Genomic DNA, 15815 nt, shown 5'->3' on the forward strand with positions numbered 1-15815 from the left:
TGTGTGTGTTTATCGGTCAGCTTCTCAGTTTTGACTAAAAAATGTATTATCCATATTGTGACAGATATCAAAGTTATACCTGATATGTTGCACTAATGTGACAACACCTTCGTTTTTTTGCCAATGGTGATGATGGTTATGACACAGTGATGAAAGAAAAATAGGTCACACTACAGTCTACAAAGAAATGTAGGCTGTTTTGATATTTACAAAAATCTTTTGATTTGAGGTGGCATTGTGATACAGGCTATTTACAGGGAAGCTTTCAAGGATCGGCCGGTTGCAGAATAAATGCAAGGGCAAAGAAGATTGAAAATATTGTGCCAAAATTAATTTTACATGTTTTCTCCATTAAAGTTGAAGTAAATTCTGCTTGAGAGAGAGAGGCTGGTAAGTGGTACGTGCTGTTTAGTTAGTAGAGGATGTTAGGATGCTACTAAACCTATCAGGGTTTCAGGTTTGGTTCTCGCATCTAGGCATCCTATACTTGCACCCAGAGGGAAGGAGAGAAAACTCAGAATAAAGAGCCAGGGTAGGAGTGTGGAGGTGAGAGTCGGAACTTTGACTGTTGGCACTATGACTGGTAAAGGGAGCGAGCTGGCTGATATGATGGAAAGAAGAAAGGTAGGTATACTGTGTGTGCAAGAGACCAGGTAGAAGGGGAGTAAGGCCAGGACCATCAGAGGTGGGTTCAAACTCTTCTACCATGGTGCGAATGGGAGGAGAAATGGGGTAGGGGTAATTCTTAAGGAAGATTATGTCAAGAGTGTGCTGGAGGTGAAGAGAGTGTCAGACAGAGTGATGAGTATGAAGCTGGAACTCGAAGGTGTATTGATGAATGTTTTCCGTGCATATGCCCCACAAGTTGGATGTGAGATGGAAGAGAAAGAAGAATTCTGGAGTGAGTTGGATGAAGTGGTGGAGAGTGTACCCAATGAGAACAGAGTGGTGATTGGAGTGGACTTCAATGTGCATGTTGGTGAAGGGAACAAGTGATGAGGAGGTGATGGGTAGATATTGTATCAAGCAGAAACATGTGGAAGGACAGATGGGGGTGGATTTTGTGAAAAGGGCTGAAATGGCTGTGGTGAATACATATTTCAAGAAGAGGGAGGAACACAGGGTAACGTACAAGAGTGGAGGAAGGTGCACACAGGTGGACTATATCTTATATAGGAGGTGCGATCTGAAAGAAATTGGAAACTGTAAAGTGGTGACAGGAGAGGACGTAGCTAGGCAGCATCAGATGGTGGTCTGTAGGATGACTTTGGAGACCAAGAAGAGGAAGCGAGTGAAGGTAGAGCCAAGCATCAAATGGTGGAAGTTGAAGAATGAAGACTGTTGTGTGGAGTTCAGGGAGGAATTAAGACAGGAGCTGGGTGGTGGTGAAGAGTTGCTGTATGGCTGGGCAGGCACTGCAGAAATAGTGAAGGAGACAGTTAGGAAGGTACTTGGTGTGTCATCAGGACAGAGGAAGGAAGACAAGGAGACTTGTTGGTGGAATGAAGACGTACAGCAAAGTATACAGAGAAGAGGTTGGCAAAGAAGAAGTGGGATAGTCAGAGAGATGAACTAGACAGGAGTACAAGCAGATGCAGCGTAAAGTGAAGTGGTGGTGAAGGCAAAGAAAGGGCATATGGTGAGTTGTATGAAAGGTTGGACACTAAGGAAGGAGAAAAGGACTTGTACCAATTGGCTAGACAGATGGGCCGATCTGGGAAGGATGTGCAGCAGGTTAGGGTGATCAAGGATAGAGATGGAAATGTGCTGACAAGCAAGGAGAGTGTGCTGAGAAGGTGGAAGGAGTACTTTGAGGGGCTGATGAATGAAGAAAATGAGAGAGAGAAGGTTGGATGATGTAGGGATAGTGAATCAGGAAGTGCAGTAGATTAGCAAGGAGGAAGTGAGGGCAGCTATGAAGAGTGGAAAGGCAGTTGGTCCTCATGACATACCTGTGGAGGCATGGAGATGTTTAGGAGAGATGGCAGTGGGGTTTTTAACTAGATTGTTTAACACAATCTTGGAAAGTGAGAGGATGCCTGAGGAGTGGAGAAGAAGCATACTAGTATTGATTTTCAAGAATAAGGGCGATATGCAGAACTGTAGCAACTACAGAGATATAAAGTTGATCAGCCACAGCATGAAGATTTGGGAAAGAGTAATAGAAGCTAGGTTAAGAGGAGAGGTGACGATTAGTGAGCAGCAGTATGGTTTCATGCCACAAAAGAGCACCACAGATGCGATGTTTGCTTTGAGAATGTTGATTGAGAAGTATAGAGAAGGCCAGAAGGAGTTACATTGTGTCTTTGTAGATTTAGAGAAAGCATACGACAGGGTGCTGAGAGAGGAGGTGTGGTATTGTATGAGAAAGTCAGGAGTTGCAGAGAACTATGTAGGAGCGGTGCAGTATATGTATGAGGGAACCCTCATAGCACCTGACACTGGGCCGGATCCACCCACAGGCCGGCAGATCCACATAGGAATCACATCCACCCATAGACCACCCCCCGCCTCTGCACCGATTCCGGCAGATCATTACAGCAATCACATGCGCTGCTAGACCGCCCTGCGCCTCTGGTCAGAGTGTGGCCTCCTAAAGTTGGAACCCATTTTAAGGCCTTGTGGATCTAAAATGAGCTGAGCCAGGTACAGCCCAAAGCCAGTACAGATCCATAAGCCCGATCCACGCCGGTATTGGCCCGTTGTGCAAAAAGACACTGGGTTGCTGTGATACATCCGGCCCATATCTGGCCCAGTTTCATTTTGCTGTCTGCGAAGTGTGACAATTGTGAGGTGTGCGGTTGGAATGACAGATGGGTTCAAGGGGGAGGTGGGATTACATCAAGGATCGACTCTGAGCACTTTCTTGTTTGCAATGGTGATGGACAGGTCGAGGGACGAGATCAGGCAGGAGTCTCCGTGAATTATGATGTTTGCAGATTACATTGTGATCTGTAGCAAGGGTAGGGTGCAGGTTGAGAAGAGCCTGGAGAGATGGAGGTATGCACTGGAGAGAAGAAGAATGAAAGTCAGTAGGAGCAAGATGGAATACATATACACTACCGTTCAAAAGTTTGGGATCACCCAAACAATTTTGTGTTTTCCATGAAAAGTCACACTTATTCACCACCATATGTTGTGAAATGAATAGAAAATAGAGTCAAGACATTGACAAGGTTAGAAATAATGATTTGTATTTGAAATAAGATTTTTTTGACATCAAACTTTGCTTTCGTCAAAGAATCCTCCATTTGCAGCAATTACAGCATTGCAGACCTTTGGCATTCTAGCTGTTAATTTGTTGAGGTAATCTGGAGAAATTGCACCCCATGCTTCCAGAAGCAGCTCCCACAAGTTGGATTGGTTGGATGGGCACTTCTTTGAGCAGATTGAGTTTCTGGAGCATCACATTTGTGGAGTCAATTAAACGCTCAAAATGGCCAGAAAAAGAGAACTTTCATCTGAAACTCGACAGTCTATTCTTGTTCTTAGAAATGAAGGCTATTCCATGCGAGAAATTGCTAAGAAATTGAAGATTTCCTACACCGGTGTGTACTACTCCCTTCAGAGGACAGCACAAAAAGGCTCTAACCAGAGTAGAAAAAGAAGTGGGAGGCCGCGTTGCACAACTGAGCAAGAAGATAAGTACATTAGAGTCTCTAGTTTGAGAAACAGACGCCTCACAGGTCCCCAACTGGCATCTTCATTAAATAGTACCTGTTAGAGCCTGTTTGTGCTGTCCTCTGAAGGGAGTAGTACACACCGGTGTAGGAAATCTTCAATTTCTTAGCAATTTCTCGCATGGAATAGCCTTCATTTCTAAGAACAAGAATAGACTGTCGAGTTTCAGATGAAAGTTCTCTTTTTCTGGCCATTTTGAGCGTTTAATTGACCCCACAAATGTGATGCTCCAGAAACTCAATCTGCTCAAAGAAGTGCCCATCCAACCAATCCAACTTGTGGGAGCTGCTTCTGGAAGCGTGGGGTGCAATTTCTCCAGATTACCTCAACAAATTAACAGCTAGAATGCCAAAGGTCTGCAATGCTGTAATTGCTGCAAATGGAGGATTCTTTGACGAAAGCAAAGTTTGATGTAAAAAAAATCTTATTTCAAATACAAACATTATTTCTTACCTTGTCAATGTCTTGACTCTATTTTCTATTCATTTCACAACATATGGTGGTGAATAAGTGTGACTTTTCATGGAAAACACGAAATTGTTTGGGTGATCCCAAACTTTTGAACGGTAGTGTATGTGTGAATGAGAGGGAGGACAGTGGAATGGTGAGGGTTTAAATACTTGGGGTCAACTGTCCAAAGTAATGGGGAGTGCAGGAGAGGTGAAGAAGAGCGTGCAGGCAGGGTGGAGTGGGTGGAGAAGAGTGTCAGAAGTGATTTGCAACAGAAGGTTACCAGCAAGAGTTAAAGGGAAGGTGTACAAGATGGTTTTGAGACCAGCTATGTTATATGGTTTGGAGACAGTGGCACTGATGAAAAGACAGGAGTCGGAGCTGGAGGTGGCCGAGTTGAAGATGCTAAGATTTTCACTGAGAGTGACGAAGAAGGACAGGATTAGGAATGATTATATTAGAGAGACCGCTCAAGTTGGAGGGTTTGAATACAAAGCAAGAGAGGCAAGATTGAGATGGTTTGGACATGTGTGGAGGAGAGATGCTGGGTATATTGGGAGAAGGATGCTGAAGGTGGGGCTGCCAGGAAAGAGGGAAACAGAAAGGCCAAGAGGAGATTTATGGATGTGGTGATGGAGGACATACAGGTGGCTGGTGTGACAGAGGAAGAGGCAGCGATCAGGAAGAAATGGAAACGGATGATCTGCTGTGGCGACCCCTAACGGGAGCAGCTAAAAGTAGTAGTAGTAGAGGGTCCTGAAGAATATCTTGAGCTTTCCTAAAAACCAACCTCACCTGGACGCACTTTGACATTCAAGCCTCGCTTCTCCACTTCAGCAGCAAGGTTGGCGTATCGCAGCCTTTTTGTTCATATGCCTCATCCACAGCATCCTTCCAGGGGATTGTCAGCTCAATGGTGATGACAAGCCGGCAGGAGTTGGACCAGAGGATCAGATCCGGTTGCAAGTTGGTATTTACAATTTGAGATGGGAAGGTGAGTCTCTGGCCTAGGTCAACAAACATTTCCCAGTCCCTTGCTGCATTCAGTGGGCATGATTCAGGAGGCGAGGGTTAATCCCCATTCCTCTCCTTCCCGGATTAAGGATGGTAGTTGAGGGAACATTGTCTGGGCATTGAGAGGCATGGTGTTGGTGGTTACTCTCTCACACTTCAGTTCAGCTGCCTAACACCTCAGCACTTGGTTGTGTCACCGGGTGTATCTGCCTTGTGTTAGGCTGGTCTTATAACCAACCAAGATGTGCTTGAGGGTTGCCGGAACTGCACGTTGAGTACAATCAGGATCCTCTCCCAGCCAAAGGTTTAGGTTTTTTAGAGGATGGCAGAATGGCGTGTGTGGCTCTGGTGATGAAGCTCAACCTATTTGACTCCATGCTCCACAGCACTCCCATTTGACTTTCCTCCTCTAAATACCATCCTACCGCATCCAGCGGCCTTGTTTGGTTTGGGATATGGCTTTGGCACACCTGGCTGCTTCTTCTTTGCGGTGCATCTCCTCCACCACCAAGTGCCAGCATTCAGTTGAAGTAGCTTTTTGCCAGGTAGGTTTCATTGCTCCCAGGCCAAAACCCCCTCTGCCTTGATGGACATGGCCCACAATTTCCCAGTGTTGGAAGGCAGATTTTGTGTCCAGTACTGCTGCGGCTGGGGTCCATTTCATTCCTATTGCTAGGGTTGGAGCAACACTACTTACAATTGAGTGAATGCCATGTTCAGCCTTGCTTTGGCACATTTTTATTCCTCCACCAGGCTAGAGATTGGTAGTGAGAGGGCTCCATTTGCTGTATAGCCCTATACTGCTGAGGCCTCTCAGTAGCCCAAGTCACTTCCTCACATGTGAGTTGAACAGTCTCTCCAGCTGATTGGCATATGAAAGAGTGACCTCGTAGATGGTAATTGGCCACAAGTCGGGGCAGCAATCCAAGCTGAAAGCACCAAAGCTTCAGCTTCCCTAGGAGAGCAGTGTTGTTGTTTTGCTTGAGGCTGCTGATTATATCCTGCCTGAGTTGTTCCACCTGCTTCATGTCTTTGAGATCTGTGTTGTACCATTGTCAAAGGCTTTTGATGGGCTTCTCCGGGAAAGTTGGTATTGGCTCATCATTGATGCGGAACCTTTCGTCAGTGAGCCGGCCTTTGACAATGGAAATACTGTGGGATTTGCTGGGTTTGATTTCCATTCGTGCCCATTTGATGTTTCCCTGGAGTTTATCCAGCAGGTGTTTGGTGCATGCTTTTGTTGTTGTTATTGTGGTCATATCATCCATGTACACCCTGATTGGAGGAAGATGTAGTCCATTCTTCAAGCGTTCCCCTCCGACCACCCATTGTGATGGTCGGATGATAAGTTCAATTGCCATGGTGAATGCCAGGGGAGGAATGGTACAGCCCGCCATTATGTCTTTCTCAAGGTGCTGCTAGGTGGTGGTGTTGTCCTTGGAAAACCACATGCATGTTTCTGTTTTCCTTCATCGCAGCTTGTATTTGGTGCCAGATGGCATTTGCATGTTCCAGACATCCTGAGAAACCATGTATCCCTGCTTTCTGCACTGATGTTTCGACAAAGTTGTTGCTCTGCAAAAATGCTTGAGAATCTTTGGGCCACAACACCAACAGAGACCTTTCCTTCCACATTCAGAAGACTGATCTGGCGAAATTCACTGATGGTTGAGGGGTTCTTTTCTTTGTCAATTAGGATACCTCCTACCCTTCGCCATGGCTTAGGTATGATTTCTTTCCCCCCAACCACTTTCATTAGCTTCCAGAGGTATTTCAGGATGCCTGGGATTGTTCTTATAGAGCCTGTATGGAACACCATTGGGCCCTGGGGCTAAATAAATAAATAATAATTGTGTCCCTAGTTTCTTCTTGTGTTGATAATATCCATGATGGGTTTAATTGTCAATCCTCAAGCTGTCCTCGTGAACGAGAAACACTTGATATATGAGGTACAAACCCCTTATTAATATCTTGAGGTCAGCACTCTGAATGCATCACTAGTTTTGGCCTTGTTTTGTGAAGCAAACGAGCTCGATAACATCTGGCAATGTTGATGTTGTAGGTTACTCTTCTCCACTGTGATCAAGGGTAAAAAGGAATTCAGTAAAGGGAGAGTATGCTAAGAAACTATTCAATTCAATCCCTCCCCTACTATGAAGAACCTCACGATTGTGTCAACTGCTCCAACACTAGGACTGTAATGTAATAATTATTACAGAAAAGTCAAAAGGAGTGTATTTTACATCGTTTTCAGTGGGCCTGGGTTAGTCATAGAATTGCATCAACACATCAAGAACCAAGTGATGTGTAAGTCAGTACAAATGTTCAGTGAAACACGTCTCTCTCTCTCTCTCTCTCTCTCGCTCTCTCTCTCTTGCTCTCTCTCTCTTGCTCTCTCTCTCTCTCTCTCTCTCTCTCTCTCTCTCTCTCACACACACACACACACACACACACACACACACACACACAGTGAGGGTGGCAAATACTGCAAAAGCCGGGAAAAGGGTTCAAGGCTGCTGGTATCTTTGGCTGATATTAAGCATTACCAGAGTTTCTTGAGGTATTACACATATCAGAGAAATAAGTCTGTGCCTTTTTATTGGAACATCTCGGGGGATTTTCTTTTCTTTTTTTTTCCCTCCCAGGTTTGTGCCTCCATGACATTTTGCAGTTGGCCCTTAATAACCTCAGAAAAAAGTAGAGTTCGATGGTTCTTACCTCCCAGGGTGGCAGACACAAGAAAGTGGGTCCCATACTTCTTGATGAGGTTCTCGTGGATTTGCTGCAGGGTTGGCCGTCGCCCCAGCAGTCGCAGGTTGCGTAGGAACTCTGGTGCCAGCGGCAACGGCGCTTTGAGGAACTCTCTCTTTTCTGTCGCCAGGCTGTTCACCTTCCAGTGACTGAACTCCCTGCAACAGTCCATATGCGGATGGGTAAGTACACGCATGGTCCAACCCCCGGCAGTGGAGCATTCATAGACACTTTACTAGGAACTTGTATATGCACACACACACACACACACACACGCATCAGAATCAGATTTTCTTGGCCATGTAGGTTTGTACATACATAGAATTTGTCTCTGGTTTTGTGGCTCTCAAAGTGTACTTAACATAGAATAACAACACAGCAACCTTCAGATATATACATGAGGACTGAATATATACAGGTGAATACACACACACACACACATACACACACACACACACACACACACACAAAGACAAACAGGAAGACAGGATAAAATAATGCACCTCCAGAAAAAAAGTCTTTCGGACAGAAATCAGTAATCCAATTCAGCTTTTTCATGTGTAAAAATCTTAAATGTGATACGAAAAAAAAAATGTCGACAAATCACTAATATTTTTTTGTACCTTTAAACATAACTTGTCTCAAGAACAGCGAGGGAGTGGTCTACTTCTCATTGATATTCATGAGCTGACCTTTGAGTGACAAGTACAAACAAGGGTTAGGGGAAAGGGTGGGTGGGGTTTCATAATTCAACGACTTGATCTAATTGGCTATATGCAAATGAGCATGTTTGATGATGTCAGACACTTTAATAAAAACTAAATTTCCCTTTTTTTTCTTATACTTTTTTTCAAAAGAAAGAAAGAGTACCAAATGTATGGCATTTAAAGTAATAAATGATGTTTGAAAATGTTAGTGTTTAAACCAGCCACGGAGGATGCACAAGCCAGTGCATTCGTAGTGCCGGTCTGAAGCCTGGATAAATGGGGAGAGTTGTGTGAGGAAGGCTCGGGCTACCAACGACTGCCACCGATCCTGTTGACCAGCAGGGCTCTGGTGGAAACTATGTTACTGTTGGGCGAAGGAGAAGGAGAGGGGGAAGGCATGCGCAGAGGCAGCGGGAGAGAAGGAAGGGTAAGAGTGTAGAGGTGAGAGTCAGAACGTTGAATGTCGGCACTTTGAAAGCTGGTTGATATGATGGAGAGAAGGTAAATATACTGTACATATATATACTGTACATAAATATACTGTACTATACAAAAGACCAGTTGGAAGGGGAGTAAGGCCAGGAGCATTGGAGATGGGTTCGAACTCTTCTACCATGGTGCGGATAGGAGGAGAAATAGGGTAGGGGTAATTCTGGAAGGAAGAGTATATTAGGAGTGTATTGGAGGTGAAGAGAGTATTACGGATGTGTTTTGGGGTTTTTCTTTCCCCTTCCGTTCTATTTTTTGAGCAGAGCTGATTGTAAACATGAGATGCCACAGCTGTGATTGTGTTGTACGCTGTGTGACGCCTGGGAGATTTAAAAAAAAGAGAAGAAACTACAAATCCCAGTGCAGCAGGTTTCCCGGGTGTGACGTCACGTCTTGCCGATTCGTTTGGCGGGAAGGGCTGATTGATAATTGGTCACCGCCGGCGGACACAAGACGACAAGAAGTTAGGGAACTGTATGGCACACGCTCAGCGGAAGCAACAGCGGTTTTCTACACACCCCTCTCTCCACCAAAAACAAGAGACTTGGACATCAGCCACACGAACAGGGCTGGCCGCTCACGGGAGCTGGGATTGCGTTATTTGGACCACTGAGAGGAGACGTCCTCACGGGGGTCCCGAACCGGCTCACGGCTGCAGTGAGGTAAGCATAGCTGTCAATTTACTCGCCTCTGTTTCCATATCAGCTCTGTGTTTGGTTTTTCGCTTTGTTCATTTCACGTTGTGCTACTACAGTGGCAAGTTGCGGTTGTGTGCTTGTCCCGGCTGTACCATAACAAAAGTGTTGGACAGAGTGATGGGTATGAAGATAGAAATCGAAGGGGTGATGATGAATGTTATCAGCGCATATGCCCGCAAGTTGGGTGTGAGATGGAAGAGAAAGAAAAAGTCTGGAGTGAGTTGGATGAAGTGGTGGAGAGGGTACCCAAGGAGGAAAAAGTGGTGATTGGAGCGGACTTCAATGGGCATGTTGGTGAATGGAACAGGCAATGAGGAGGTGATGGGTAGGTATGGTGTCAAGGAGAAAAATGCGGAAGGACAGATGGTGGTGGATTTTGCGAAAAGGATTGAAATGGCTGTGGTGAATACATATTTAAAGAAGAGGGAGGAACACAGGGTAGCGTATGAGAATGGAGGAAAGTGCACACAGGTGGACTATATCTCATGTGGGATGCGCGATCTGAAAGAGATTGGAGACTGCAAGGTGGTGACAGGGGAGAACGTAGCTAGGCAGCACTGGATGGTGGTCGGTTGGATGACTTTGGAGACCGAGAGGAGGAAGAGCATGAAGGCAGAGCCAAGCATCAAATAGTGGAAGATGAAGACTTGTGTGGAGTTCAGGGAGGAGTTAACACAGACGCTGGATTGTAGTGAAGAGTTGCTGGATGGGCAATGGCTGGGCAACCACTGCAGAAATAGTGAGGGAGACAGCTAGGAAGGTACTTGGTGTGTCATCTGGACAGAGCAAGGAAGAAAATGAGACTTGGTGGTGGAATGAGGAAATACAGCAAAATATACAGGGGAAGAGATTGGCTAAGAATAAGTGGGATAGTCAGAGAGATAAAGAAAGTAGACAGGAGTACAGAGAGGTGTGGCGTAAAGTGAAAAGAGAGGTGGTGAAGGCAAAGGAAAAGGCATATGGTGAGTTGTATGAGAGGTTGGACAATAAGGAAGGGGAAAAGGACTTGTACTGATTGGCTAGACAAAAGGGTGAGCTAGGAAGGATGGGAAGCAGGTTAGAGCAATCAAGGATAGAGATGGAAATGTGATGAGAGTGTGTTGAGAAGGTGGAAGCAGTACTTTGAGGGGCTGATGAATGAATAAAATGAGAGAGAGAGAGAAGGTTGGATGATGAGACAGTGAATCAGGAAGTGCGGTGAATTATCAAGGAGAGAGTGAGGGCAGCTATGATGAAGAGTGTAAAGGCGGTTGATCCAGATGACATACCTGTGGAGGCATGGAGGTGTTTAGGAGAGATGGCAGTTGAGTTTTTAACTTAATTGTTTAACATAATCTTGTAAAGTGAGAGGATGCCTGAGGAGTGGAGAAGAAGCATACTCGTACCGATTTTCAAAAATAAGGGTAATGTGCAGAACCGTAGTACCTACAGAGGTATAAAGTTGATCAGCCACAGCATGAAGATATGTGAAAGAGCAGTGGAAGCTAGGTTAAGAGGAGAGGTGACAATTAGCAAGCAGCAGTATGGTTTCATGCCAGGAAAGAGCACCACAGATGTGATGTGTGCTTTGAGAATGTTGACGGAGAAGTATAGAGAAGGAGTAGCATTGTGTCTTTGCGGATTTAGAGAAGGCATATGACAGGGTGCCGAGAGAGGCGGTGTGGTATTGTATGAGGAAGTCGGGAGTTGCAGAGAAGTATGTAAGAGTGGTGCAGGGTATGTATGAGGACAGTGTGACAGCGGTGAGATGTGCGATTAGAATGACAGATGGGTTCATGGTGGAGGTGGGATTAGATCAAGGATCTGAGCCCTTTCTTGTTTGCAATGGTGACGAACAGGTTGATGGACAAGATCAGGCAAGAGTCTCCTTGGACTATGATGTTCACAGATGACATTGTGATCTGTAGCGAGAGTAGGGTGCAGGTTGAGGAAAGCCTGTGGTGGTGGAGAGAAGAGGAATGAAAGTCAGTAAGAGCAAGATGGAATACCTATGCATGAATGAGAGGAAGGACAGCAAAATGGTGAGGATGCAAGGAGTAGAGGTGACGAAGGCATATGAGTTTAAATACTTGGGGTCAACTGTCCAAAGTAATGGAGAGTGCAAGAGAGGTGAAGAAGAGCGTGCAGGCAGGGTGGAGAAGAGTGTCAAGTGATTTGCAACAGAAGGGTACCAGCAAGAGTTAAAGGGAAGGTTTACAAGATGGTTGTGAGATCAGCTATGTTATATGGTTTGGAGACGGGGGCACTGACGAAAAGACAGGAGGCAGAGCTGGAGGTGGCAGAGTTGAAGATGCTAAGATTTTAATTTGGAGTGACGGATAAGGACGGGATTAGGAACCAGTGTATTAGAGGGACGGCTTAGGTTGGATGGTTGGAGACAAAGCAAGACAGGCAAGATTGAGATGGTTTGGACATGTACGGAGGAGAGATGCTTGGTATATTGGCAGAAGGATGCTGAATATGGAGCTGCCAGGAAAAAGGAAAAGGCCAAAGAGGAGGTTTATGGATGTGGTGAGGGAGGACATGCAGGTAGCTGACGTGACAGAGGAAGATGCTGAGGACAGGAAGGGATGGAAAATGATGATCCGCTGTGGCAACTCCTAAAGGGAGCAGCGGAAAGTAGTAGTAGTAGAGAAAATATTAGTGTTTCAAATTCGTTCCCATTTTAATACTCTGGCCAAATTTCTAATGGCTAACCTCTCTACAGACAGGACGTTGAGGTTGAAACATTGACCAATATAGTCAGTGAGACAAAAATCATGTGAAACAAAAGTGAGTCAGTCTCCCATCTCAGCTCCTGGGCTGCATGCATGCGGCGCTCTGGAAATGTGCATCAAGAAAACTAGCGGCTCCATTATTCTCGGTTGTCTTTGTTGTCATGGGAATTTGCTGGACATCAGTGGGAGAGAGAGACCTCATGTTAGTTCAAGTGGTCAACAGCACAGAGAGACAGACTTGTCCGTTTCGAGCTTGTACTCATTTCATTGGTTAACTCCAACCACACCCACACCCCAAATTGTGTGACGATTATGCAATTAGGTGGAGAAAACTATGGCTCCACTTCATGTACAAAATTTGCCACTAAAACATGAAGTGTTGAATATTAACGTGTATTGTATGCATTCTCTCAGAACAAAACAAGCAGTGACACTGTTTTCCCATGAGCACCCACACAAACACACACACACAACCATGCACAGATGTGCACACTAACACGCACACACAGAAGGAGATGCAAATACGGTATCGTTGTGTTAGTTTCCCACTGGCACCACTTAGAATGCCTTTTATATGGTCGATGGTTTGCTGTTACAAACTACAAAGCTATAATTATGCTGTTGACACCATTGTGAATGTAGTAGGCTTTTATACAAAAGATGGATTCTTTATAAATAGCACGCAAGTGGTCATTCTCTTGTTACTGCTGCATGTGTCACTTAGCAGTTGCTTTTTACTTACATGAAACCTTTATTCGTGTTCAGGAAAGATGTCCTTTGATACGTATTACGCTGTAGGTTGACCTTTGGAGATAACAATTCAAAACTGTGCTTTACTTTAACCTTCTTTCACAGGCTAAGGATTAGCATTAGCTTAATTTGTAGTGTTTTAACCAGCTGTCCGCCAGGTATTTCCAGCTTTCTCTTGACAGACACTGTGAACATGGGAAAATTACAAACCGTTGGCAAGAAAATGGTGAGCGAAGCAAAAAAGACTGGGTTTCTTTTCAGGTTCCCATCTGGTAAATCGGAGGTGGCATGGGGTCAGCGAACAACCCGGATAAGAAGATGAAAGTAGCAGGAGTCGGAACAGCTTTTCTCTGCTCAAAGCTGACGGTCTCGCCACTTTCTCTGTTGTATATTGTCATGAGTTAAGTCATACTGACCCACTGTGCGACTTATTACATGACCGAGTGATGTAAGGAAGATTTATTCAACCTCAGCTCACTTTGTTGATAAACCGCGAGTCACCTTTTCTCTGTCACTTTCCATGCTCACAGCTGACACTTCGACACATCAGTCTCAATTCTTCACTGTATCTATCTACACTTACATGACCATGCCTAAAATATCTATGTTGTACCTAACTTATCTAAGTACATCTGTCATGTGTGATATTGCATGCATTCATGTGTTGCGTACAATCATGTGTACCTCATCCGTTTAATGACATACACTACCGTTCAAAAGTTTGGGATCACATTGAAATGTCCATATTTTTGAAGGAAAAGCACTGTACTGTTCAATGAAGATAACTTTAAACTAGTCTTAACTTTAAAGAAATACACTCTATACATTGCTAATGTGGTAAATGACTATTCTAGCTGCAAATGTCTGGTTTTTGGTGCAATATCTACATAGGTGTATAGAGGCCCATTTCAAGCAACTATCACTCCAGTGTTCTAATGGTACAATGTGTTTGCTCATTGGCTCAGAAGGCTAATTGATGATTAGAAAACCCTTGTGCAATCATGTTCACACATCCGAAAACAGTTTAGCTCGTTACAGAAGCTACAAAACTGACCTTCCTTTGAGCAGATTGAGTTTCTGGAGCATCACATTTGTGGGGTCAATTAAACGCTGAAAATGGCCAGAAAAAGAGAACTTTCATCTGAAACTCGACAGTCTATTCTTGTTCTTAGAAATGAAGGCTATTCCATGCGAGAAATTGCTAAGAAATTGAAGATTTCCTACACCGGTGTGTACTACTCCCTTCAGAGGACAGCACAAACAGGCTCTAACCAGAGTAGAAAAAGAAGTGGGAGGCCGCGTTGCACAACTGAGCAAGAAGATAAGTACATTAGAGTCTCTAGTTTGAGAAACAGACGCCTCACAGGTCCCCAACTGGCATCTTCATTAAATAGTACCCGCAAAACACCAGTGTCAACATCTACAGTGAAGAGGCGGCTGCGGGATTCTGGGCTTCAGGGCAGAGTGGCAAAGAAAAAGCCATATCTGAGACTGACCAATAAAAGAAAAAGATTAAGATGGGCAAAAGAACACAGACATTGGACAGAGGAAGACTGGAAAAAAGTGTTGTGGACGGATGAATCCAAGTTTGAGGTGTTTGGATCACAAAGAAGAACGTTTGTGAGACGCAGAACAAATGAAAAGATGCTGGAAGAATGCCTGACGCCATCTGTTAAGCATGGTGGAGGTAATGTGATGGTCTGGGGTTGCTTTGGTGCTGGTAAGGTGGGAGATTTGTACAGGGTAAAAGGGATTCTGAATAAGGAAGGCTATCACTCCATTTTGCAACGCCATGCCATACCCAGTGGACAGCGCTTGATTGGAGCCAATTTCATCCTACAACAGGACAATGACCCTAAACACACCTCCAAATTGTGCAAGAACTATTTAGAGCAGAAGCAGGCAGCTGGTATTCTATCGGTAATGGAGTGGCCAGCGCAGTCACCAGATCTGAACCCCATTGAGCTGTTGTGGGAGCAGCTTGACCGTATGGTACGCAAGAAGTGCCCATCCAACCAATCCAACTTGTGGGAGCTGCTTCTGGAAGCGTGGGGTGCAATTTCTCCAGATTACCTCACCAAATTAACAGCTAGAATGCCAAAGGTCTGCAATGCTGTAATTGCTGCAAATGGAGGATTCTTTGACGAAAGCAAAGTTTGATGTAAAAAAAATCTTATTTCAAATACAAATCATTATTTCTAACCTTGTCAATGTCTTGACTCTATTTTCTATTCATTTCACAACATATGGTGGTGAATAAGTGTGACTTTTCATGGAAAACACAAAATTGTTTGGGTGATCCCAAACTTTTGAACGGTAGTGTAAATTAGAAGAAATCGACTGCACATCAGTGATAGCCATCATCAGTTGCATTATGACTCTGAAGCGGCATCTGCCATCATCTCCATTCGCTCAGTCTTTCCTTTCCAGCATCCCCCCCCCTTTTTTTTTTCTCCCCAATTGTCAATTGTACCCTTCTGAGCCGTCCTGGTCACTGCTCCACCCTCACTGCCGATCCGGGGAGGACTGTGGAGTCACCAGCCGCTTCTTTTCACCTG

At 44.8% G+C, this 15815-nt stretch overlaps 1 protein-coding gene across 1 annotated transcript in view; it reads right to left on the reverse strand.

Annotated features, from left to right (window-relative positions):
• brinp2 (bone morphogenetic protein/retinoic acid inducible neural-specific 2) overlaps positions 1–15815 on the reverse strand; it is a 177703-nt gene that overhangs the window by 108508 nt on the left and 53380 nt on the right. Inside the window, exon 2 of the mRNA XM_056293300.1 lies at positions 7864–8054. Coding sequence (XP_056149275.1) covers positions 7864–8054 — 191 coding nt within the window. The remainder of the gene's footprint in view (positions 1–7863; positions 8055–15815) is intronic.

The sequence above is a fragment of the Lampris incognitus genome, chromosome 14 (genome assembly GCF_029633865.1).
Source record: "Lampris incognitus isolate fLamInc1 chromosome 14, fLamInc1.hap2, whole genome shotgun sequence".
Lineage (NCBI taxonomy): Eukaryota > Metazoa > Chordata > Actinopteri > Lampriformes > Lampridae > Lampris > Lampris incognitus.